The sequence below is a fragment of the Antechinus flavipes genome, chromosome 5 (assembly GCF_016432865.1).
Source record: "Antechinus flavipes isolate AdamAnt ecotype Samford, QLD, Australia chromosome 5, AdamAnt_v2, whole genome shotgun sequence".
NCBI classification, from domain to species: domain Eukaryota; kingdom Metazoa; phylum Chordata; class Mammalia; order Dasyuromorphia; family Dasyuridae; genus Antechinus; species Antechinus flavipes.
The window spans coordinates 188,108,739-188,133,606 of NC_067402.1; the positions used below are offsets into that span (position 1 = coordinate 188,108,739).

Sequence of the window (24,868 nt, forward strand, 5' to 3'; positions counted from 1 at the left end):
ACTTAACCCCAATTGTCTTAGCAAATAAATAAATAATTGATTATTATTATTTCACTGTTTAATTATTTCAACATATTAATGCTAAAATCAGAAAGGGGTATATGATATAACAGTGAAGGCACTAAAACTGTTAAAATTTTTCTTCTAAACCATTCAGACCCCAAGTAATGGATAAATCCTAGTATTCATTTAATTGCTATAGTTGAATTTTAATGCTAAAAGAGATATAGATACTTGGTATCTTTTTTATTATAATATCCAAAAAACCCTGTATACAAGATGCCTTCTTCTATCTCAGGAATGTACCTTCTCAAGATTTTATATTTAAATTATAAAGAAAAAGATACATTTTCTTCATAAACATTGTCTATCTATTAGTACAAATCATGTCATCTGAAGAATTTTCTTTGTAAAGCAAAATATATGTATATGTATATATGTATGTAAATATAACATACATCTACATACACACACATATATAGTATTAGTCACTCTCCTTCCCCAAAAGATCATTTTTTTTCTGAAAAATGCCAAGTATCATAATTAGATTTGAGTATATGTCTAATGGAGGCTATGTGAGGATAAGTCTGAGCCCTAGCCATTTTTGATGACATATATATTCTGGTTGGGGTCCTTCCCATGGTGCAAAGCATGTACCCTGACTAGTTTTGGTAAACAAGTCCCTTGATAAAGGACATTTGTGACCTAAGACTCCTGATTCATTCTTCATGGCCTGTGGCAGTGGTGAATGAACAGGAATATTAGCCAACTCAGTCAAATTTAAGAGGACTGACTTCATTCTTATTCTCTCTCTCCTCATCCCAAGTAATTCCTGAAATTTTCCTTCAAATTTCCCTTGAGGTCTACTCACCCATGAAAACAGAGGATGTATTTGTCTCTGAGCCTGGATATCTAGGCTGCCTCTTCAATCAATGAATTAAACATTTGCTTATGTTCCAGGCAATGTGCAAGTCGATACAATTACAAAATCAATGAATGAAACAATTCCTATTTGTCAAGAGCCTACATTCTCACAGAGTAGACAAGAACCGATATATGGGCTGGTATCTGTATAAATTATTCAGAATAACTAGAAGCAGCAAATAAATCATGCTTTGCATTTCTTTCTCCAAGCACAAGGGACTGAACAACCATGGTGAGACTGATGGTACTAATTTTTGGGGTGTGAGAGGTTGGTAGTTCTGAGATCATTTACTATTTATTCATCAGGAAATAATACCCACATCAGTCTCCAAGAAGGTAGGTAGGATACATGAAAGGATTAACAAGGCCCAAGTCAGAACAGAGTTTACTGTAGAAGATGTGGAACTTGAGTGAATTTCTGGGACAGCACAGGTCAGAGATGCAAGTGAAATATCTATTCAATTTACTCACACTTTAAATAATAACTTGCTGAAAGTATATTAGGAACAATGAGAGGGAATATATAAAATTTAAAAGTTTTTGCAAGACAAAATTAATGCAGCAAATATTAGAAGGAAAAGTTAACTGGGGAAAAGTAATCTTGGCAGTAAGTTTCTCTGATAAGACTCTTGTATCCAAGGTATATAAAGTGTCCCAAAAGCCTTAGTATAGTTTTAAATTTTAACAACTTCAGAAATATAAAGTTTCATGTTTATAAAAAGCATCATATCAATGTTTATTTAAATTTCTTTTGTACTTGATTTGTTTTGAGAAATTTTTTCTAGATTTTTTATTATAGCTTTTTATATACAAGATATATGCATGGGTAATTTTTCAGCATTGACAATTGCAAAATCTTTTGTTCTAATTTTTCCCCTCCTACCCCTCACCCCCTCCCTCAGATGGCAGGTAGATGAATACATGTTAAATTTGCTAAAGCATATGTTAAATACAATATAAGTATACATGTCCATACAGTTATTTTGCTGCACAAGAAGAATCGGACTTTGAAATAGTGTACAATTAACCTATGAAGGAAATCAAAAGTGCAGGCAGATAAAAATAGAGGGATTGGGAATTCTATGTAGTGGTTCATGGTCATCCCAGAGTTCTTTCACTGGGTGTAGCTGGTTCAATTCATTATTGCTCTATTGGAACTGATTTGGTTCATCTCATTGTCAAAGAGGGCCAAGTCTATCAGAATTGATCATCATATAGTATTGTTGTTGAGGTATATAATGTCTCCTGGTCCTGCTCATTTCAGTCAACATCAGTTCATTTCTGAACTTTCTGAAATCATCCTGCTGGTCATTTCTTACTGAACAATAATATTCCACAATATTCATATACTACAATTTATTCAGCCATTCTCCAATTGATGGACGTCCACTCAGTTTCCAGTTTCTGGTCACTACAAAGAGGGCTGCCACAAACATTTTTAAACATGTGGGTCCCTTTCCCTTCTTTAAGTTCTCTTTGGGATATAAGCCCAGTAGAATCACTGCTGGATCAAAGAGTATGCACTGTTTGATAACTTTTTGAGCATAGTTCCAAATCGCTTTCCAGAATGGTTGGATTCATTCACAATTCCACCAACAATGTATCAGTGTCCCAGTTTTCCCTTCCAACATTCTGCATTATCTTTTCCTGTCATTCTAGCCAATTTGACAGGTGTGTATAGTGGTATTGTTTTGAGAATTTTGAATAATACATTTTTAACTTTAATTTTTAATAAAGCAGGACACTGTCACCAGACATTGCATGTGTTAATAGTTTCTCCATGGCACTTTCTTAAACCAATGAATTAATAAAGGAGGTCCTCTTGCTTGGCCACCTTGATCCGCCAATATATCTCCATTAGACATTTTCTTTTAGATTCATATCAAAATTGTCATATATGCGTCAAAATTTTATTCTTTGATGACCTTAAGTCTAGGATTATAAACAGTTCTTTTAGCCATTGATTATAAACAGCTGATGAAAGATTTTTATAAGGTTCAAAAATTAACTAAAATGATGATAGCACAAAATGGTAATTATGTTAAATTTTTAAAAAGAATCAATGTTTTCAAATTTTAAATAACCTTTCAATTTTTTTGTAAGATTGTAGTCTTTATACTTCTAAAGTTATTAAAATTTAAAACAGCACTAAAACTTTTGGAGCATCTTGTATAAGAAAAGGCTTCAAATTTATAAGAATAACAACTATTCCCCATTAAATAACTGGCCAAGGGATGGGAACAGGCATTTTCAAAGGAAGAATTCAAAGGGATCAACAGCCATATTGAAAAATGCTCCAAAACAACATTATAATTATAAAATAAAATTAAAAATAAAAAAATTATAAATTAATAAAAAAATTAAATTAAAAATAAAAATGAGATTCCATCTTATCCTTAAAAGGATGGTGAAAATGGCAAAAAGACAGTTGTTGGAGGGAAGAAACATACAGTAATGAATTTTTGGTGGAACTTTGTACAATTCCAGTCATTTTGGAAAGCAATTTGAAACTACATCCATGAAGTCACTAAAAGCTGCATACCCTTTGACTCAGTAGTCTATAGAAATAGGAAAAGATACACAGATTTTAAAATATTTTAGCAGCCTTCTTTGTTGTAGCAAGAAAAAAATCATGATTGCTAACAGCCTTTTAAAATTCATCTGAAGCATAATAAATTCTGTTTCCATACCACATTTTAACTCTGTGTGAATCCTTAAGTTTCATGTATATTTCATGTTAACAGCATACTATTTGGGATTCTCTTTCTAATCCATTCCTCTATTCTCCATCTTATGAGTGAGTTCATCCCATTCACAATTACCACTCTGATTGTGTATCTCTATCATCATCTTTAAGACTTTAACCTTCTTTGCCTCATTACCTATCTCTTTATAAAGAAGGGTTTGAGAAAGAAAAAGAATAAGATGCTTGTAATCTATCACTTGAAAGGTCTCTTTCAACTCTCTTCATAGGGGAATTGGATGTGTTATAAAGAATTCTGAATATTGAGGTTAAGATGTCTATTGGATCCAGCTTAGGCTGTTGGAGATGTGAGACTCAAATTCAACAAAAGTTAGGACTGAATAAAAAACTTCAGCATGGAAAAGATAATTGAATCTATGGGAGCTGATGGAATTACAGTGTGAAGTAGTAAAAAGGAGATGATAAAGAGGGTCCAGAACAAAGCCGTATTAATGAGTGTGAACATTAGATATTAAATGTAACTTTGACAAACAATCCATTACCTACATCTAGCCTTGATTATAATACATAGATTTTCTTTTTTTCTTCCTTTATTAATCTATTTTTTCTACTTATTTCCCTCTCCTCTTCCTCTCTCCTCCCTCCCCCTCCCCCCCATCTTTTATCTTTTGGAATATCAACATTTTGACCAAGATTGACCAAGATTCTCTTCTGAGTCTCTACTTAAGGAAGCTCAAAGTCATACTTCATTTAATTTACATCTTAACTCACCTCCAGACTTCTTTTCCTTCTCACTAGTATCCTCCCCCTAGCCTTATAAATGCCCTTTTCCCTCAATCCTTATTTTCTATTTTCTCTGATGTACTGTCTTAAAGTACATCATTTAAATGTAAGCTACTTGGGGGCAGCTAGATGGTGCAGTAGATAGAGCATTAGCCCTGAAGTCAGGAAGACCTGAGTTCAAATCTAACCTCAGACACTTAACACCTCCTAGCTGTGTGACCCTGGGCAAGTCACTTAACCCCAAATGCCTCAGCAAATAAAATAAAATAAAATGTAAACTACTTGAGCATAGGGAGTGTCTTGCTTGCTGTATTTGTATACCTAAGCATTCAGCCCAATATGAAACACATAGAAAGTATTTAATAACTGCTTTTTCTGTCTCTCCATCTATTCTTATGTCATCCATCAATCCATGTCTCCTACCATTTATCTATTTAGTTGTAGCACTGTGAGAAATAATTCATTTGGATCCCTACTCTATTCCAAATAGTATGAATCAATTTGATAGAATCATATCACAGTTCTATATATAAGGCCCCAGAGCTGTGAGCTGCATATTATAAGTTCACTTGCTTAATTATAGGAAGTTAACTAAAGGCCTTCCACCCTTGTTTTGCCTTGTCATGGTGACCAAGTCCTACATGGCAAAGGTGATAACTACATGGAAAGTCCCCCAAAATATTTTTGTACCTCCAGACCAATCCCTTGTCCAATGAAGCCATTGACTGTCTTATGACCTCTTAGGCCACTGCTTGTGATAGCTTATATCATTTCCTCTTGCCCGGCCTAAGGAGAAAGCCTGTCCATCTTGTCTGGAAATATTCCTCACTTCACTCAATTTGTGACCCTGCTGACATATTATTCTGCTTATTTTAGCTTATACATCACATATTAATCAATGGAATTATTCTGTATTTGGTATAGCCGTTCTTGAACAACTGGACATCTAACTCTATAAAAATAGGGCCCTAGTTGAAAGTATCTCAGATTATGAGAAAGCTCCGAAATCTACCTCCTTAGAGGGAACCATGTACCCTTTAATAAAGTGCCGTTGGCTCAGAATTCTGCTTCAGTCTTTTTTAATGTAGGTAAAATAATTTTAATCCTCACAGCACAGTCTTATTTGACTCTGACTATGGTTCTTTGGTACTTTTAAAATTCAATTTTATTTTCATTTCTAAAGTCTCTCCCCTCCATTTCCTACTTCACACATTCAGAAAGCAAGAAAAAAAAAAAAAAACCATTACAAACAGTAATGCAAAACAAATTTCTTCATTAGCTATATTCTGAAAGGAAAAAAAAAAAAGAAGAAAAGGAAAAAAATATATACTTCATTCTGAAGCTTGAGCTTCCTTAAAAACTGCTGACCTTTCTGCTTCTCACCTCTGTCAATTTCTGGCCCATTTCCCAGATCTCTGGTTGGACTCCTTCCCCTGCTGCTCCCAACATCTCTTGACCAGTATTATCTCTGGCTTTCCTCTAGAGGCCTCTGGGGCCTCTTTCTTTTGCATTTTTTTCTGAAATTCTTTCCAGCTATACATTGATATTTATCTGCATGAGCTGGACTTCACAAAAAAACAAAACAAAAAAAACCCCCAAAAAACCAAACCCTTTCATGTAGCCTCATTAGCCAGAAGTTCACGGGATACCTTAAAAAAAAAAAAAAAAAGTTTTCTTATGGTAGTCTGAAAAGCAGAGCAAATGTTTTTCTGAGATCATTGGTCTGAACTTTGATTGATGTCATCTCAGATAACTCCACTATTTTGGGGTAATATAAATTTAGGAAAGACCTTAAGGATCTTTCTTTAAAAAGATTTCACATTATTGTAAGGATAGTGGATTTCTGAATAAACTAATTCAGAAGGATTTGAGTAAATTTGACCATATGGTGTCCTATTTGATAGGTTTTTTTTCCCCATTTTTTTTTTTCCTTTTTCTTTTGAGCCTGTCAGGTCATGGAGGTTGTGGAACATAGTCTGCAAATGGACTCTTCCCTGAGTAGGGAGGAAATCGATTTCTGGTGATCCCACACTCTCCATTTTATTGGGTAAACATGCCTGAGATTAACCTTTGAAATATTTGTAGCTTCATCGACTAGGTTGCAGATAAACTGACCAGCCCAAAGTAATCCTCAGTCCAAGAATGTGTTGGTAAATGTTTAACAACTCTGGAAAAATGTAGGTCCAAAGCACTTTTTAAGTTTGATATATAAGATTCCCATTTTCTGTCTTTTTTTCTTAAGTCCCCCAAATCAAGATAATCAATAAAATGATCAATCAATCCCTGAATCTGCCCATTTCTAAAGAGTAAATGCTCCCACTGAAAATGCAGTGATTGGCCCTGCTCTTAAACTGGATCTTATTTATAGACTGAGATACAAGATCCCTGCTCCCTCTCTGCCCAGTGTTCCTTGTGTTTCTAACCAGTATGGACCCCAGTGAGAGTCATAATCTAATAGAGAAAATCTCCCATATTCTCTGCAATATGTTCTAACTACCATGAAACTCTTATCTTCCAATTCCCCTCCCTTTGGCTCAGCCTCTGCAAAGACCTGCAGAATGAAATCTTTAGGACTTAACAGGTGGGAGTAACAATGCCTGAGGATAATGTCTGTATATCAACTCTTCGGGTTCACTTTGAAAAAATGATCAGACTTCCCAAATTCTGACCTCCTACAATTCTTCACTATATAGTACTTGGGGATGATTCCCTTAATTGAGACATCTGGTATCAATTGACTCACCCTTTTCCAGAATAGGAAAAATTATCCTTAAGGGTATTTTATTTTTCTACCTCTAGGCTAGGTGCTGGTGCTTTTTGCACTCTTACAATGGGCAAAGACATTAAAAAATTGTTTTAACATGTAATTGGAGGGAAAAAAATGAAAAATGCTAATCACATCCAGAGAAGGATTATGGAGTCTGAATGCAAATCAAAGAATACTATTTTAATTTTTCTATTGTTTTTTTTTTTCTTGTGCTTTTTCCTTTTTGTTCAGAGTCTTCTTTCACATGATTAATTGGAAATATGTTTAACATGATTGTACATGTATGATCTATATCAGATTGTATGCTACCTTAGGGAAAGGGTAGGGAAGTGGGGAGAGAAAAATTTGGAGTTCAAAATCTTACAAAGATAAAGATTTAAAACTATCTTTGCATGTAATTGGAAAAAAGTACAATACTATTAAGAAAAAAAAAGATGAGCAAAGACACAGAGAAGGGAAGAAAAATTCATCAGGATTTTGAGAAGGATCACATTGGCTTGTTGGCTATATTCTTAGAATGAAGTTGGTATCCTATATAGGATAAAAGAAGGGACATGATAGAAGCAAATTTGCATTTTTAAAAATACTGCTATTGACACTTGGGAGGTGATACATAAGAACTATGTTTTTTTCAACAGCTGTTCTTTTCCTCTTCAGCAAGCATAAAATGCTTCAGTTTCTGTGTTTAGGAAGTCTGATTCTTAGAAATTCTGATGTTCCTTTTTGCCTTTTGACTGATGTATAAAGAATCTGCATTATAGAAGCCCTTTGAGACAGTCTTGCCCTTGAGATACATTAAGTATCCCAACTATCCACTTATCTAATAAAGCCTTTTCAGCAATCTGACTGGCTAACCAGAGAAGCCTTTTCCTCCACAATCAACATAAGTTCAAAGCAAAGACATTTAATGAAGTGGAAAAGTTTTTTGTTTTTTGTTTTTTAATTTAGTTTAGTTTTTTTAAAGTAGCAATGAAATATAAACCTGGAACTCACCAAGAAATCAAACACAAAAGCATGGGGAAAGTACTTAGAGAAATACATATACCTTTTATGGTCTGGACTTTTAGGGAAGGGCAGATAGAGGGCTAAGCATGTGTCTGATGGTTCAGGGCAATGAAAGGGCTTTTGACATACCTGAGCTCCTCCCATTGACTTTGGTCTCACAGACTCTGGACTCTATTTTTCTGAAGATTGCCCGACAATGCTTAGCCATTGTGTAAACTGACCCCAGTCTTGGACTCAGTTGAAATTCTGCTTTATCCTTTAACTAGCCCTGTTACAGAAAATTAGTATCCTTAAACCAGGATGAACAGAAACCTCTTCTGTTTCACTTTCTGAGAAAGAATACTTTGAAGTTTCTCATCAGCAGAGCAGGAAATTCTCAGTCAGGAATTCTATCTTTGAAAGAACAATGAAGATGATGAAATACCATTGTGCAGTAAGAAATGAGAAAATGGATGGTTTCAGAAAGACTTGGGAAGATTTGCATGAATTGATGCAAAGTGAGGCAAGCAGAACCAGAACAATATATTCAATGACAGCAATTTCATAAAAATAACTCTGATCAATAAAATGACCCATTATAATTCCAAAAAAATTCATGTTGAAAAATGCTATCTACCTCCTGATAGAGAATTGATGGACTCAGAGTACATAGTGTAGCATATTTTCTCCCCTAATTTTTATTTTTTCTTTCAGAATATATCTAATGCTGAAATTTTTTTCACATGACATAATATTTGTAATGAATTTTGTATTTCTTACTTTGACAATGGGGGAAGTAGGAGATAGGGGAAGAGAGAAACTCTAGGACTAAAAATAATATAAACTGAATTTAAAAAAATAAAGAATAGGATCATTCCAGAAACAAATGCTCTTAGGTTTAATCTTTTCCTTTGACTAATCTTCCTGGTATTGGATTTGGTCTCTTCATTCAGAAACCTCAAGATACTGTCTAATAAACTTTCCAAATTTTTATCTCAGTAGAAAGATTATGAAATAGATTATGGTTATTTGACTAATAACAATCAAATACAATCTAGGGTTTGAGGTTTTTCTGTTTTTAAATCTCTAGGTCTTGTAAATAAGTGAGTGGAAAAAGGTACAGAGGCAATGTAAATTTAGAAAGCTAAATTCGAGTTTCGGTTATCTTCCCAGACACATTTCCATCCTTTTTATTATGCAAATAGGTTGTTCAAAGTCTGAAAGGGGCACACTCTAGCATCTTTTTATTGGCTCCTTAAATTCTCCAAAGAAGATAACTCTAAGATAAGCCTAAAAGGGGCAAACTCTAACACAAAAATAAGTACTTCTCTATTTTGATATATAGGGACCTTCCTTTGCCTTATTGAACTCTTAAAGGTTTATGCTTAGTAATATAATATGAATTCAAAGGATATGGACAGTTTAATCATTTTTTGGCATTATTCTTTTTTTTTCCTAGAGTAGTTCATCCAGATCATTATTCTGACCTGAAACCATCTGAGGTGGCTTTTTGTGAGGGACAGCTTCATGCTCTGCAGAGGAAGTTTGAATCCAATTTTGCAAAACTTGAGTGGAGAAGGACTTTCCTGAGATGATTGGAGGACTGCAAATAGTCCTGAGATGGGTGAACCTTTGAATGCATACCTGTAGCCCTCAAAGTCACATTTATATACAGAGCTGACCCCCCAAGAAGTCTTTTGATTCCCAACACTTGCAACCCTGGAGACTTGAGTATGGAAAGTTTCCTTCCAAGTAAAATATGAGATCACTCTCTCCTTTTCTAAACTAGAGAGCTCTCAGTATGAACTGTTATCTCCCTCTAAACTGGAAACTCCCTTAACTCTTACATATTCTTTTATCTATGCTAATCTGAATAATTTACCCAATTTCTGTTCGCTGATTAGTTTGATAAAGATGTTTTCTAGCTATTCTAGATGGTCTTTTGTTTAAGATTTGTTAGAAGGGAACTAAACAGATGCATATTAGTTAAATATTACTTCTGCCTTAAAAATGATAGAGAAAAATAGTGTTGACTCTCAGATTCATGAAGGTACCCCTAGAATTTTTTTTTTTTTTTTTTGCTATGGTGGATTGAAATCTCAGTCTCCCTTGGAGAGAATAAGTTATAGAAAATTGAGTAAATTCTATAAAATTATATTGGAGAGGACCAGATCTCAGAATCAGCCAAATCATCTCTGTTTAGACAGCTACCAAATGTAATATATCTTACCTATCAATAACTCATTAATGAGCTTATCTTCCTAAAGCCTCTCCATGTTTGACTGTCTTCATCTTTTATCATCTTTGCTCATTTATTAGATATATCCCACACCTTGGAAACGTTTAAATTTATATCTTTCTTCTTATTAACTAAATGGAACATTTTCCATGTGTATAGGGATTTTTTTTTTTTGGGGGGGGGGGGAGGGGAGGCGTGGCAAAGTAATTGGGATTAAGTAACTTGCCCAGGATCACACATCTAATAAGTGTGTGGGTCAGAAACCATTAATAAAAAAAGACTGGATAGATCTCTAGAAGCAAAGCAAAGTTTATTATAAGTTCTCCTTCTTGTTCTCGTTCTCCTTCTCCCGAGAATCGGGCCTCCAATTCATCAAGCAGACAATCGAAGAGAGGAAGACCAGAGTGGGCAGGGTCAAGGCTTTTAATCCCTAACGCAAATTCCCCCTCCCCACCACTGACCCTCATGCTTATTGGCTGAGGATCTTACATTCTAAACACACGAACTACCCAAGAAATTGAACTTGACCAATAAGTACACAGTTGCCCATATTTGGTCAAAATAGGGAGGCTAACAAGAAGGGGGCTTAAGTGTATACCTTTAGGGGGATAACAGGGAGGAGACCTCAAGTATGTCCTTAGGAGGATGGCAGGGAGGAGACACTTTAAGTGTGCCCCTGACTTAATGCTTAAAGTCCTTCAGGCCTACTCAAACTTTGAAATAGATGAAGCCTTACTCAATTTTCATAACTGTCTTGAAAGATCTCACCTTATCTCATTCATAAGTATTTTTTGTTTTTTAAATAATATAAACACATGTATCCAAGATGAAGTAAGAGATTTAGTCCTAGGGGTCCTTATCTCAACGAAGATGATCAAAACCTCACCCTCTCCACTAACTCCAGAGAGACTGGGCAGCAGTCATAAGGCATAGAGTACTGGTCCCTGAGTCAGGAATAGTTGAATTTAAATTCTCTCAGATACTTATTAGTTAAGTAACCCTGGGCAACCATCTACTTCAGGTTCCTTATCTATAAAATGAGGATAATAACCTCCGTCTTAATTTTCTCATCTGTAAAATGGTAATGATTATGACACCACTTTCCAGAATTGTTGGGAGCAAAAAAAGAGATATTTGTAAACATTAAAAGTGGTATATAAATATTAGCTACTACTTTCAAACACAAAATTTAGGAAAAACTTATATTTAAGTCTCACCAAAAAAAAGTATTAAATATACAAGATAGATTGGATATGAGATAGTTTTTTTCCCTCTACCACAAAAAGGTCTCTACACAAAACCTTTTTTTTTAAAATTATATATTTAATTTTATTTTATAATAACTTTATATTGACAGAACACAAAAAACTTATAAATGCACATTGACAATCACATAAAAAAAATTAAACAGTAATCCATAACTTCTTTTTTCAAAAAGTCATTTTTTTTTGTAAGGGTACATGTTTTCTTATTAAACAAACAAACAAACAACTTATAAGTATAGTAAAGCAAAACAAACTCCTCCATCGGCCACATCCTCAAAACATTATACCTTATGCTGCATTTTGAGTATCACTTCTATGGCAGGATATAGGTAGCATCTTTCACCTTTGATCTTCTGAAATCATGGTTGGTCATTAACATTCTAGAGACTTTCAAAGTTATTTTTTGTTATAATGATTATAAATTGTTCCCCTTTGCTTCATTTCCTAGAGATCTTTCCCCAGTCCTTCGGAAAAGTCTGTTTCTTATGTCATAGTAATATTCTTTTTTATCCATATACTAAAATTTGCTTATTTTTTCTTCAATTTGTAGGCATTTCCAGTTTCTAATATTTCACTACTACAAATAAGAGTGGCTATAAATATTATATATATATGTATGTGTATATACATGTATTTATGTATATATGTATGTATATATATATATGTAGACATATATAGATCTTTTTCCTCTTTTTTTGATCTCTTTGTGTTATAAATCTAGAAGGAATATTGCTGGATTAGTTTAATGATTTTTTCCCTCTACATTGTCCTCCATCATTCCTGATAATTTTACAAGACGATTGATATCTAAACTGTGAGATGGTTGAATAGCTATTTCATTATAGTATAGAAATTTCAGCTCTTTGACCAGCAATGTCTTTGAAACTCACCCAAGGTCCTTATCTTCTGACCAGCCCAGCTGTGGCAGGAGCCTTCTTAATCCTTTTGTAACCTTAGGGGACTCAGTGAAGGTTGGAGTTCTTATCTCCCATTCCATCCCTCATGCTGAGTAGATCTTTCATTTTCTATGGATTCCCAAACCAACTGGCTGTGGGTCAGGGATTTGCATGGAGGTAGAAATCATTTTCTCTTACTAGAAATTGATGTGGGGAATCACTTCCCACAGAGGAAGCAGAACAAGGCCCCAAGAGCTACCAGGTTCTTGAATTCATAAGGAAAGCAGCATGATTAGAACCATCAGTCTCAGGATAACAGATCAGTCACTTCTGGTCAGGAAAATGTAAAGCATGTATTTTGTATTTGCATTTGTTCTCCTTATATTTATTCTGCAGGTACTTAACATGTGCTGTCTTCTTGGTTGAAAAGTAAGCTCAAGATTATGAATGTTTCATTCTTTGTGGTTGTAATTCCAGTGCCTAGGACAGTGTCTGGCATATTAGGCTTACTATGTACCAGGCTCTATGTGAAAGGGTGGCAATATAAAGCAAGACAAAAATACTCTTGCACTCAAGGAGTTTGTATTCTAATGGGGAGACTACAGGCAAACAACTCACATAGGTGCCTATTTGGATATGTCTATACCTATGTACTCACTCAGATTCCAAAAGTGAGCTTTTTAAAGTTCCCTATTTCCTATTTATTAACTCTAATGGCTCCTTATTATCTCCAGGATCAAAAAGAAAATCCTCTGCATGGCTTTCAAAGCCATTTATAACTTGTCCCCTTCTGTAGTGTTCTATAAAAAGTGATATATAAACTGATTTTAGAAAGTCCTGAAAAGATTTACACAAACTGATGCTGAAAGAAGCAGGCAGAAACAAGAATATTTTGTACACAGGAACAGCAAGAGTGTGCCAGATCAATTATGAAAGCCTCAGTAGTTCAATGATCCAAAGTAATCCCAATAGACTTTGGATAGAAAATTCCATCTGCATTCAGAAAAAGAACTAAGGAGCCTGAATGTAAATCAACACATGCTATATTCACTTCTTTTTTCTGTGTGTTTTTTTTTAATCTCTCCCATGGTTTTTTCCTTTTGCTCTGATTTTTCTCTCCCAAAATGATTCATAAAGCAATGTGTGTTAAAAAATAAATAAATTTTTTAAAATTAAAAAAAAAAAAAAAACTTCAGAAATTGCTTTCTAGCATTAAGGGGAACCAGAAAGGTTTCTGGCAGCAGGCTAGATTTTAACTGAGTTTTCAAGAAGGTTAAAAGGGGGAAAATAAGAAGGGAGAGTATTACAAGCATGGAGAATTGCCAGTGAAAAGGGAGAGTGAGGTGGAAAGTCTTTGTGCCAAGAACAGCAGGAAACCAAGTCTCACTGCATCTCAGAGTATGTGAAAGGGAGTAAAATGTAAGAAGACACACACATATGCACACGTGTAATATTTATATATATTATATATATCATATATAGAGAGAATATAGAATATATCACACACATATGTAATACAGATTATATATAATATAATATTATATATCATATACATGTATGAAATAAATTATATATTATAAATGTATATAATCTAGAATATATATCATATGCATCTATAGATTTTATATATACATATGTAATATAGATTACATATCAGCTACATATAATATAGATTATAGATTATATACATATATAATACAGATTTTATATATACACAAAATATATGATAATAGATTTTCTATATATTATGTACATATATAATATAGAGTTCATATATACATTATAATAATTAAATAACGTATTGTGTGCATGTGTATGTGCATCTATCTATCTACATATATGTACATATGGGTAAAAATGGGGCCTTCTCCTGAACCTGCTGCTGCTTATTGATTAGGAACAGAATAGTGAGGCACAAAGCCACTTAGCACTTAAAGTGGGGAACTGTTACTCTTGCCCAAATAGGAGCAGGTGTCAGGTGTCAGATAGAGCCTGTGGTATCATTCCTGGAAGCATTACGTACATTGGTAGAACTAAAACATGTTGAGCAGCTAGGTCATATAGTAGAGCACTGGCCCTGAAGTCAGGAGGACCAAAGTTCAAATCCAGCCTCAGACACTTAACACATCCTAGCTGTGTGACCCTGGGCAAGTCATTTAACCCCAACTGCCTCAGCAAAAAAAAAGAAAGAAAAAGAAAGAAAACATGTTAATTCCACGGAATCTGCTACTCACACCTCAGCGTCGCCATGTGTTCATTAGTATATAACTGTCACGATCTAGTTATGGATCTCTTCAGAGATGGTTCGGTGTGTGTTAATAGTCCGGAGATGGTTAGGCTGCTCTGGTGGCTGAGATTTAATAATGGAATAAAACGAGACAATTGTAGTTTGTGTATCAGTTAACAAAATGAAGTTTGTTGATCACTCGTGTCTAAATCTTCATGATTCCTTCTGAGTTTTTCTTGGCAAAGTTACCAGAATGCTTTGCCATTTCCTTTTCCAGCTCGTTTTACAGAGGAGGAAATTGAAGCAGACGGGGTTAAGTGACTTGCATAGGGTCACCTAGCCAAGTGTTTGAAGCCAGATTTGAACTTAGGAAGGTGAGTCTTCTTGATTCCAAGTCCAGTGCTCTATCTACTTCACCAGAGATAGGATGACAAGCACAAAGGAAAGATATTATTCATTTGTTTATTTCTTTGTTTTTGTTAGATGTTTATTATCTTATTTTTTCTTTTTTTTTTAATTAAAGCTTTTTATTTTCAAAACATATGCATGGATAATTGTGTTCCAATTTTACCTCCCCTCACTCCTAGATGGCAAGTAATCCAATATATGTTAAATATGGTAGAAATATGTTAAATATAATATATGCATATATATTTATACAATTAGAAAGATATTATTCATAAAGAATTCAAGTAAACACACTTTTTCTGTGCTGCTGTTGCCCTGAGCCTTGTATCCTGGCTATTTTTAATTTCAGAAGACTAGGAAAGAACATCAATTGCCTTAGTGGCTCCAGTCAATTAAATCTCAAGAACATTTCAATATAGGTATAAGGAAAGACTAACTTAATCCTAAATCAGGTCTTAGAATATACCTTTTAGCACAACATAAGTTGTAGATTTCTTGATTCAAGATAAAGCTTATATTTATATGAGTAGATTGTTTCAAAGACATTATCTTGATGAAAATTATTTCTTTCAAGGAAACTGTACACCAAGAAATACTTTTCCTACAATTCTTAACAATTCTAGAAACTTTCTGATTCCTGATTGGTATGGCTGGCACCTATCATGGAAAGTAATTCATCACCATTAAGATATTGTTCATATTCATATTTTTCCATATATGGAAATATATGTGGCATCTATATTTTACATACAATTAGGATAACACTATCCTTTGATCATTTTAAGCATAGATCTTATATTTCTTATGGTACTTACTACAATTTTACGGGATAGTAGGATCAAGAATTTGAGCTGACAAGGATCTTGAATCTAACTTTTTCATTTTACAAACTGAGGTACAAATAGGGTGTCTTGCCTGTGGTCACATACTAAATCTCAGAAATAGGAGAGGTATTTCTGACTAAAAATCCAATGTACTACACCCAATGACAACCCCAGGATAATGCATTTTTGGAACCAAAGAGCAGAAGGTTTTAGGTAACACCATTTATAAATCTGGTACCTTGAGTGCAAATTTACAGTCTGATATAGTATTCCATTGTATAGCTCCAAATTCTGCTATTCCCTTAATAACTGTATGCTTTCTGGGGAAAGAAGTTAGAGTCTCCAAGGATCATAAAGGTATTGGCTTCTATCACCAGTTATCCAAGGCAAAGAGGACTGATCTAATGCAGCAAAATGTTATGTGCATCATGTCTTTCCTGGCACATGGAGTCCCATTACTCCATTAAAACTCCTCTAACATTACAAATAATCTCTTAACTGTTAAATACAATAACCTTTTCTCAGTCTTCATTTTTCTTGACCTCTTTGTAGCATTTGATATTAATACAGCATTTGACACTGTACCATTTACCAACAAGCTACCCTCTTCTAGGTAATATCCCTTTTCTGGTGTGTATCTGTGTCTGTCTGTCTGTCTGTGTCTATATATATCTGAACCATTATATCTTGGTTCTCTTCCTACCATCTGACTACTCCTCTGCCTTTTTTTATTGAATTATCTTTCATGTCCTTATCATTATTATTTCATGTTATTTCACATTATTTGTGTTTGAATTCCAGGGACCTGGGTTTTCTTTTTTTCACTTTAAGTGGTCTCTTTAGTTCTCATGAATTCAATTATCATTTCTATGAAGACTACTCTTAATTCTTTTTATCTAGTCCTAAATTTCAGTCTCACATCTCCAGTCGTCTTTTAGACATCTTGAACTGATTGTTCCATAAATATCTTAAATTTAATGTGTCTAAAATTGAACTTATTATCTTTTCCCTAAAACTATCCTGAAAACCAGATTAGATAAAAAAGAAATTAGTGATTTAATTAGATAACAAGAAATATTAGTACAAAAATCAAATGATTAAAAAATGGAAGAAAAAACTCACTTGGAAAACTCCTAAAAGAGAAACAATTGAAGAATCATTGGATTTCCTCAAAACTATGATAAATTTTTAAAAATGGATATTATGTTTCAAGAAATCATAAATGGAAACTTCCTAGATCCACAGAGAACAATATGAAGATAAAAAAAAAATCTAGAGATCACCTTCTGAAAGAAATTCTATAAGAAAGTTATAAGGAAAATATATAGCTCCTTCTAAAGCATTTCAAGTGCCAAGAAATCATAGTTAAGAACCTAGTAGCATCTACTATATATGAAAGAAATCTTGTAATACAATCTTCCAAAAGGCAAAAAGAACAGACTTATAACCAAGGATAACACATCCTGCTAAGCTAAATAAGTAAAACTAGATTAAGGCTAAGCTAAAGTAAGCTTAGAGAAATTTAGGGGAGTATAAATATCAGGAAAGAAATAATTACAAGAAAAACAAACTTCCTGATGGTTAAGACAAGAGCAAAAGATGGAGATGGGGGGAAGAAAAGAACTGGAATTAAAAGGAGTCCCTTAAATTGCTTCTTAGATTTTTTGGGGTAGCTGAACAAATTATAATATATTAAGGTAATGGAATATTATCACACCAAAAGAAATTATGAAAGAGATTTTAGAAAATTCTGCATGATATGAACAGGTGCATAGCAAACTGAGAACAGTTTATACAATAGCAACATTGTAAAGAAAAATAGCTTTGTAATACTTAAGAATTTGTTTCAATGGAATGACCAGCCTTGTATGCAGAAGACTTATTATGAAGCATTTTATCCAGCTCTTGACTGGGAGATAATGGGCACAAGTTGCAGAAAGACTTACGTTTATAATAACAATAGTTAACGTTATATAGGATTTTAAAGTTTGCAAAGTACTCCATATTGTTATTTCTTTAGATCCTCATAATAATCCTGGGAGGTAAATGCCACTATTATTTTCCTTTTACAGTTGAAAAAAGTGATAAAAACAGAAATGAAGTGACTTGCCCAGGATCATACAGTGACCCCTGAGTGTCTGAGGGGGGATTTGAAATCAGGTCTTCCTGATTGCACAAGTCCAGTATTCTTATCTACAATTCTACCTTCGTTATTGTTCAATCATTTCCGTTCTATCTGACTCTTCATGACCCCATTTGGGGTTTTCTTGGCAGAGATACTGGAATGGTTTGCATTTCCTGCTCCAGTTCATTTTACAGATGAGCTCGTTAAATGACTTGTTCAGGGTCACAAAACTAGTATCTAAGGCAGTTTTTGAAATTGGATCCTCCTGACTTCTATAACCCAATCCATTGTTCCATCTAGCTGCACTATTATGCTATCTAGCTACTTCATTTTTGGACATGGCCATTGTATGGACTCATTTATCAGTCAGGGTTTTTTTCCTTCATTTATTTTTAACGAGGTTGGGGGGAGGGAAAGGAGGTGTTGAGTGGGGAAAATAGTTAGCAATGATGATGCCAAAAAAGCAGGGCCATTGAAATTGTTTTTTAAATTGCACAATGGGAAGTTCATAAGGAAGCTCAGATAAGCAGAACAGTTTAAAAGTAACACTGATTTCATAAACTTTTAAAAAAGCAAGAAATGAAATTGAAAATTAAGGTTTCATAGAGAAGCCTTTTTTTGGGGGGGGTTCTGTTGTATGTATAGAAATGTTCTATTGGTGTTTACGTTAAGAATAAAAAAATTTCTTTTAAGATATAATATATCCTTATATTATGTATTATGAAGCTGTGAATATGTCCAACCATTGGGGCAAGTAAACAGAAATTATGCTAAGAAAATTACTAAAAATGTTCCTATCCTATTACTTAGATATGCCTTTTTCTGTGTAGATCCCTTGCTGTTAATGATAAAAAGAGAAGTCCTATAAGTACCAAAATATGCATAGCAATATCCTTGTAGAATAACTGGAAACAAAGCAAACGCCCATTGATTAGGGAATGGTTAAACAAATTGTGATATATGAATGTACTAGGCTATAAAAAAATAATATGCATAAAGGAAAATATGCAAAGACATGTGAACTCATGCAAAGTGAATGAATCAGAAAAACTATCCAACATTACTGCAACATTGTCAATGGAATGAACAAGAGAAACTGAATACTAATAAATTATAATAACCAAATTTGGCCCAAAGAAAAACAAAAAAGTCTTTACACCTCCCTTCTTTCTTTGTAGAGGTGGGAGGAGAACTAGGTATGTGGTTGATTATTGGCTAGCTTTGTTGAACTATTGTTGTTTTTCCTCTTTTTTGAAAGAGATGACTTCAATGAAAAAATGCTCTAAATCACGATTGATTAGAGAAATGCAAATGAGGTACCAGTATATACCTCTGAGATTGGCTAAGATGACAGGAAAAGATAATGATAAAATATTATTGGAGAGGATGTGGGAAAACTGAGATACTAATACATTGTTGATGGAGTTGTGAACTGATTTAATCATTCTGGAGAGCAATTTGGAACTTTGCCCCAAAGGCTATTAAACTGTAAATATCCAGCAGTGTCTTTACTGGGTCTATATCTCAAAGTGATCATAAAGGAGGGGAAAAGATCCACATGTGCAAAAATGTTTATAGCAGCCATTTTTGTAGTGGCAAGAAAATGGAAACTGAGTGAATATCCATCAGTTGGGGAATGGCTGAATAAGGTATGGTATTTGAATATAATAGAATATTATTGTGAATGAAATCAAATAAGATAAATGTAATCCTCTTCTATTTATCTCTCAAATGTGTACTTTCCAAAATTAAAACAATTTAATTTCCTTCAACTAATTCTACTATGGTAAGGTATCCAAGCTATCACCATCCTAATTGCCCTTTTCTGGTTCTGTTCTCATGTGTAGAATTGAATACAATAAAATAAAATCATAACATATGATCTGGCTGGGTAAAGTGAATGGAACCAAGAGAACATTGTGCACGGCAACAAGAAGACTATGTGATGATCAATTGTGCTGGACAGGGCTCTTTTCAACAATGAGGTGATTCAAGACAGTTCCAATAGACTTACTCTGGAGAGAGCCATGTGATCACAATATAGTATCTTCACCATTTTTATTATTATTTGGTTACTTTTTTTTTCTTTATCATTTTTTTTCCTTTTTGATGATCTGATTTGATGTGCAACATGATAAATATGAAAATATATTTAGAATTGCACATGTTTGCCTTATATTGGATTACTTGCTATCTAGGGGAGGGGTGGAGAGAAGGAAAAAAGAAAAATTTGGAACACAAAGTTTTGCAAGGGTGAATATTGAAAACTATTTTTGCATGTATTTTGAAAATAAAAAAGCTATTATCAAAATTTTAAAAAGAGATGATTCTTGGAGGGACATATTAGGAAATACAGAGGATGTAAAAACAAAAGTTATCAATAAAACTTTTTTTTAATTAAATAAAAAAGGATAAGGGAACAACAGTTCATTTGAAAAAAGATTTAAGGGTGTTGTTGGACCTCCAAGCTCACTAATAATGTATCACAGTAATTTTTAAAAAATGCTGTCTTAAGTTACATTTTTATAAATTTCGTACATTACATTAATAAAAATCATTGTGTCATAAACAAGGAGCATGATAGTCTTGCTGTCCTGTACCCAGCCAGATCATATGTTATGATTTTATTTTATTGTATTCAATTCTACACATGAGAACAGAACCAGAAAAGGGCAATTAGGATGGTGATAGCTTGGATACCTTACCATAGTAGAATTAGTTGAAGGAAATTAAATTGTTTTAATTTTGGAAAGTACACATTTGAGAGATAAATAGAAGAGGATTACATTTATCTTATTTGATTTGAGAGGGCAGAATTAGAGATTGTGTGCTATATTTAAGGGAGCACTTTGTAACAAATAGAACTATTCCAAAGCACAATGGGCTTTCCCAATGATTTCTTCACCACCAGAGACATCCAAGCAGAAGCTAAATGACCACCACTTGACTGGAATGGTGTAGAGAAGGAACTGTTCTTCAAGTCAGGGTTGGACTAAGATCCCTTCCAACAGTGAGATGTTGCAATTCAGTAGTACTATGGTTAGAAGGATAACATGAGAAAAAGGTTGCCTCTCCGTATCTTCCCTTTATCCTTCATACTCTCAAAGATTCGAAACTGATATTGGGACATTGGGTAATGAGTTCCTTCAAATGATCCCAGGCCCAGTTTTTTTTTAATGAAGAATGAGACCTATACATAGGATGTTGACTCTTGGAGGAGGGGAGCTGGGCTCCTTAGAATCTAATCATGAATTCATATATTGTAACAGCTAGAAGAAGCCTATAAGATCATTTAGTCCAACCTTCTTTTAGGTGAAGAACCTGAGGTTAAGAGAGGGTTATGAACTGTCCAGAATCCCACAATAACAAAGTTGGTAATTTCAATGTTCTATTCACTAAAGCAAATATCTTTCACCAGTCAGCCATCGGACCCAACCTCATTTGGAAATTAACAGATGATCGATTGATTGATAAGAGGAAATCTATTTTAGGGGTCAGTCTTAAGAATCCCCTTACCTTGAGATCCATTTCACCACTCCCTCCCTCCCGATTAGTACCTAAATTGATTTCGTACTCTTTATTTTGAAAGCATACTTCTTTAAGGGACTAGGGTGACGTAATGACTAGTCTCGAAGCACCTCCCTCTGCCTCTGCATCCTATGGGAATCTCCTGAAGCCTTTCCCCTCGGCCAATCAACGTCATGATTTACCTCCCGTCCTCTTCTCGTATCCCCGGGATTGGGGAGGCGTATAACCAATAACCAAGGCAACCAAAAATCCACCTGCTCGGGGCTGTGGGGCAATTCTCCCTGGATGTTGCCCATCGGTTTTTTTTTTTTTTTTTTTTTTTTTTTTGCCTGTTACCACCAGCAACAGTCTCAGCAACGGTCCGTCCCCGTTGCTATAGTAACAATACACAAATCCTCACCGCTTTCGCAACAACCTGACCCTTCGCAACAACCTGAACCTCCCCCAACTGCTCTTTCCTTTCTTTGCTTCAGATCCTTACTTCCAACTCTGAAGTTCTTCCTTTTTTGGGGGGTGGAAGAGGGGTATTTAAGGGGTCTGGGGGTCAGATCTGGTGTGTTTGTGTGTTTTTTCCTGGGGAACAAGGAGAAAAGGGTTGAAGGGGAAAGGGAGATATGAGAGTTGAGGGTAGCAACAGGGAGGAAATGATGAAAAGAAAAAGGGTCGTTAGAATGAAGTACTAAGAAGTTTCAGAAAATTCACCAACAGAGAAAAAAAAAAGGGGGATTGAGGGGGAGTTCTGATAGGGAAATGTGTTGGAATAAAGCAAAGAGTTGGGGTCTAGCCTGTTTTCTCCACTTCAGGCACTGGTTATTGCCTTCCACCTCTCTTTAAACTGAAGGGGAGGTGGAAAGCCTCGTAAACAGCAAAATGGGACTCATCTCATTTAAACATAGACCATTCTACCTGAATTGGAGATTTTCCTGGGACTGAGGCTAGATGGGATGAAAGTTTGGAAGGAATGAGGAGGTGCAGGAATCACAGGATCGGGGTTCCTTTCCAGGATTTGACCAACCTTTGCCTTAAGGAGTCTCAGCACCAGGAAGGAAGATGTCTGATGATGAGGACATGGAAGAATATGATCCCGAGGAGGAGGAACCAGAGGAAGAAAAAGATGAAAAAGAGACAGATGAAGAAGAGAAAGAGGAAGGGGAAGAAGCTGAAGAGGTAAAGGCATAGGCAGGGAGAGACCCTAAAGAGAAGTAATAGGAGGGTGATGAGCAGAACTTCCTAGAGAGTGAAAAAAAAGGTACACCTGACCCTATGTCCTCTTTCAGTTCATCCCCAAACCCATTACAGAGGACATAATGAAGGAAGGTCTCTCTTTGCTCTGCAAGACAGGCAATGGACTCTCTCATGCTTATGTGAAGCTGGAGGCCAAGGATAAGTGAGTGTGTATGTGTTGAAGGGGAAGGGGGAGCAGAAGTGCATTGTAGAAGTGGCAATTAATACAGAAATCTTCACTCTTACCCTCCTGCCCCAGGTTTCTCTGACTTTGGGTTATACTCCTCTTGTTCTAGTCCTGTGGGAAGGGAATAATGGAGCTGGTCACTAAGAGCTTTTCCTAAGCAAGGAAGGAAGTGTAGGGACAGTTTCCTTTTGTGCTGATTTCCTAGCCATCTTTCATGCTGGCTCTTAATGCCTATTCCCTCATTGCATCTCCCCTTCCCTCACTTGACTAACTTTGCCTATGATGCAGCCCTTATCCCCAACCTCATTTCACCTGTTGTCTCTTTACTTATTGCTTTCCATCATTTATCCACACTGCACTCTACTGCATTCCAAACTCCTTCTCACTGATGATGAGGACTTGGAAATATGTTGGAATAATCCAAAGGTTTGGGGTCTACCATGCTTTCTCCACCTCAGGCACTGTTTATTGCTCTCCACCTCTCTATAAACTGGAGAGGAGATGGGAAATCCGGCAAACAGCAAAACGATACTTACCTCACTTAAACATAGACCACTCTCTCTGAGCTGGAGATTCTCCTGGAACTGAGGCTAGATGATATGGAGCTTTGGAAGGAATGAGGAGGTGGGAGAGTCACAGGACCGGGTTTTCTCCCTAACACATTCTACTCTCCTTTGAGCTTTCCCTTACCTCCTATTGAATCTATTTTATCTTTCAATTCAGTCATCTTTATGATAAAATATAGACTTCACCCACCTATCTTTTTAGCCTCCACTTCAGTCCTGCTGTGCCCCCTGAAACTAGACAACTAGTCTATATATAGTCAACTATAATATTATATCACAAGCTTCTTTGTCCTGGAATAAACTCCTTCACCCTGATTCAGAAAGTATCTCCTTTCAAGACTCAGATTAGATAGCACCTCTTAGGGAAGCCTTCTCTGATTGCTCTCAGTTGAAAATGCTTGCTTTCTCCTCAAAATACCTTGAATTGACCTTTCTAGGAGTTCTATCATTCCAGTAGAATGTCAGTTCCTTAGGGGAAGGGATTATTTCTTTGACTTTGTTGTACTGGATTTAGCATTGTGCCTTGTATAGAGTCATAGGGATATGAATTGGACTTAAAATTTCATTGCTGGAGGGAGCTCCTCCAATACAGTTTTTCATTTTCTCAGCCTAGACCATTGAGAGACTAAATGATTTGCTTTCGGTCACACAGTATATGTCAGAAGCAGAACCTGAATCCAGGTCTTTCTGGTATCAAGCTTACACTTTATCCACTAGGCTAGACTGCCTCTTGCCTTGCATTTGATAGTGTGTTGTTTTTAAAAAATTCTTTTGCATGGAATTGAATTGTTTTCCCCAACTCATTCCCTCTGGCTTTTTCCCCCCCATTGCAAACCAGTTCCCTGGTCATCCAACTACAATTTTGCCCACTCCAGTGATCATGCTTTGTCCCTAATTCTAACAGAAGCTCTGGCCTCCCTCCCTTCACCACTGTCCAGGGAACTGACTGACATTTCTCTACTGTCCTCCTATATCCACCTGCGTTATGTGGATCTGTCTGAGAACCGGCTGTCAGACCTGTCACCGCTCAACAACCTGACTCACCTCCTCTGGCTCAAGCTTGACTACAACCGGCTACAGAGTGCCCGGATGGTAGAGCTGCCCTACTTGCAGATCGCCAGTTTTGCCTACAACCAAATCATTGACACCGAAGGCATCACCCATCCCAAATTGACTAGCCTGGATCTCAAAGGTGTTCTCTGAATGGAGAAGTATAA

General features: G+C 35.3%; 1 protein-coding gene across 6 annotated transcripts in view; it reads left to right on the forward strand.

The window, feature by feature from the left end:
* The window catches only part of LRRC23 (leucine rich repeat containing 23), a 71,844-nt gene that overhangs the window by 41,238 nt on the left and 5,738 nt on the right, over nt 1–24,868 (forward strand). For 3 of the 6 annotated variants that reach the window (XM_051963326.1, XM_051963329.1, XM_051963327.1), the window contains 3 exons: nt 22,678–22,841; nt 22,952–23,061; nt 24,590–24,843. In XM_051963326.1, coding sequence (XP_051819286.1) covers nt 22,725–22,841; nt 22,952–23,061; nt 24,590–24,843 — 481 coding nt within the window. In that variant the 5' untranslated portion in view covers nt 22,678–22,724. The other 3 variants (XM_051963328.1, XM_051963330.1, XM_051963324.1) reach the window with 3 other exon arrangements.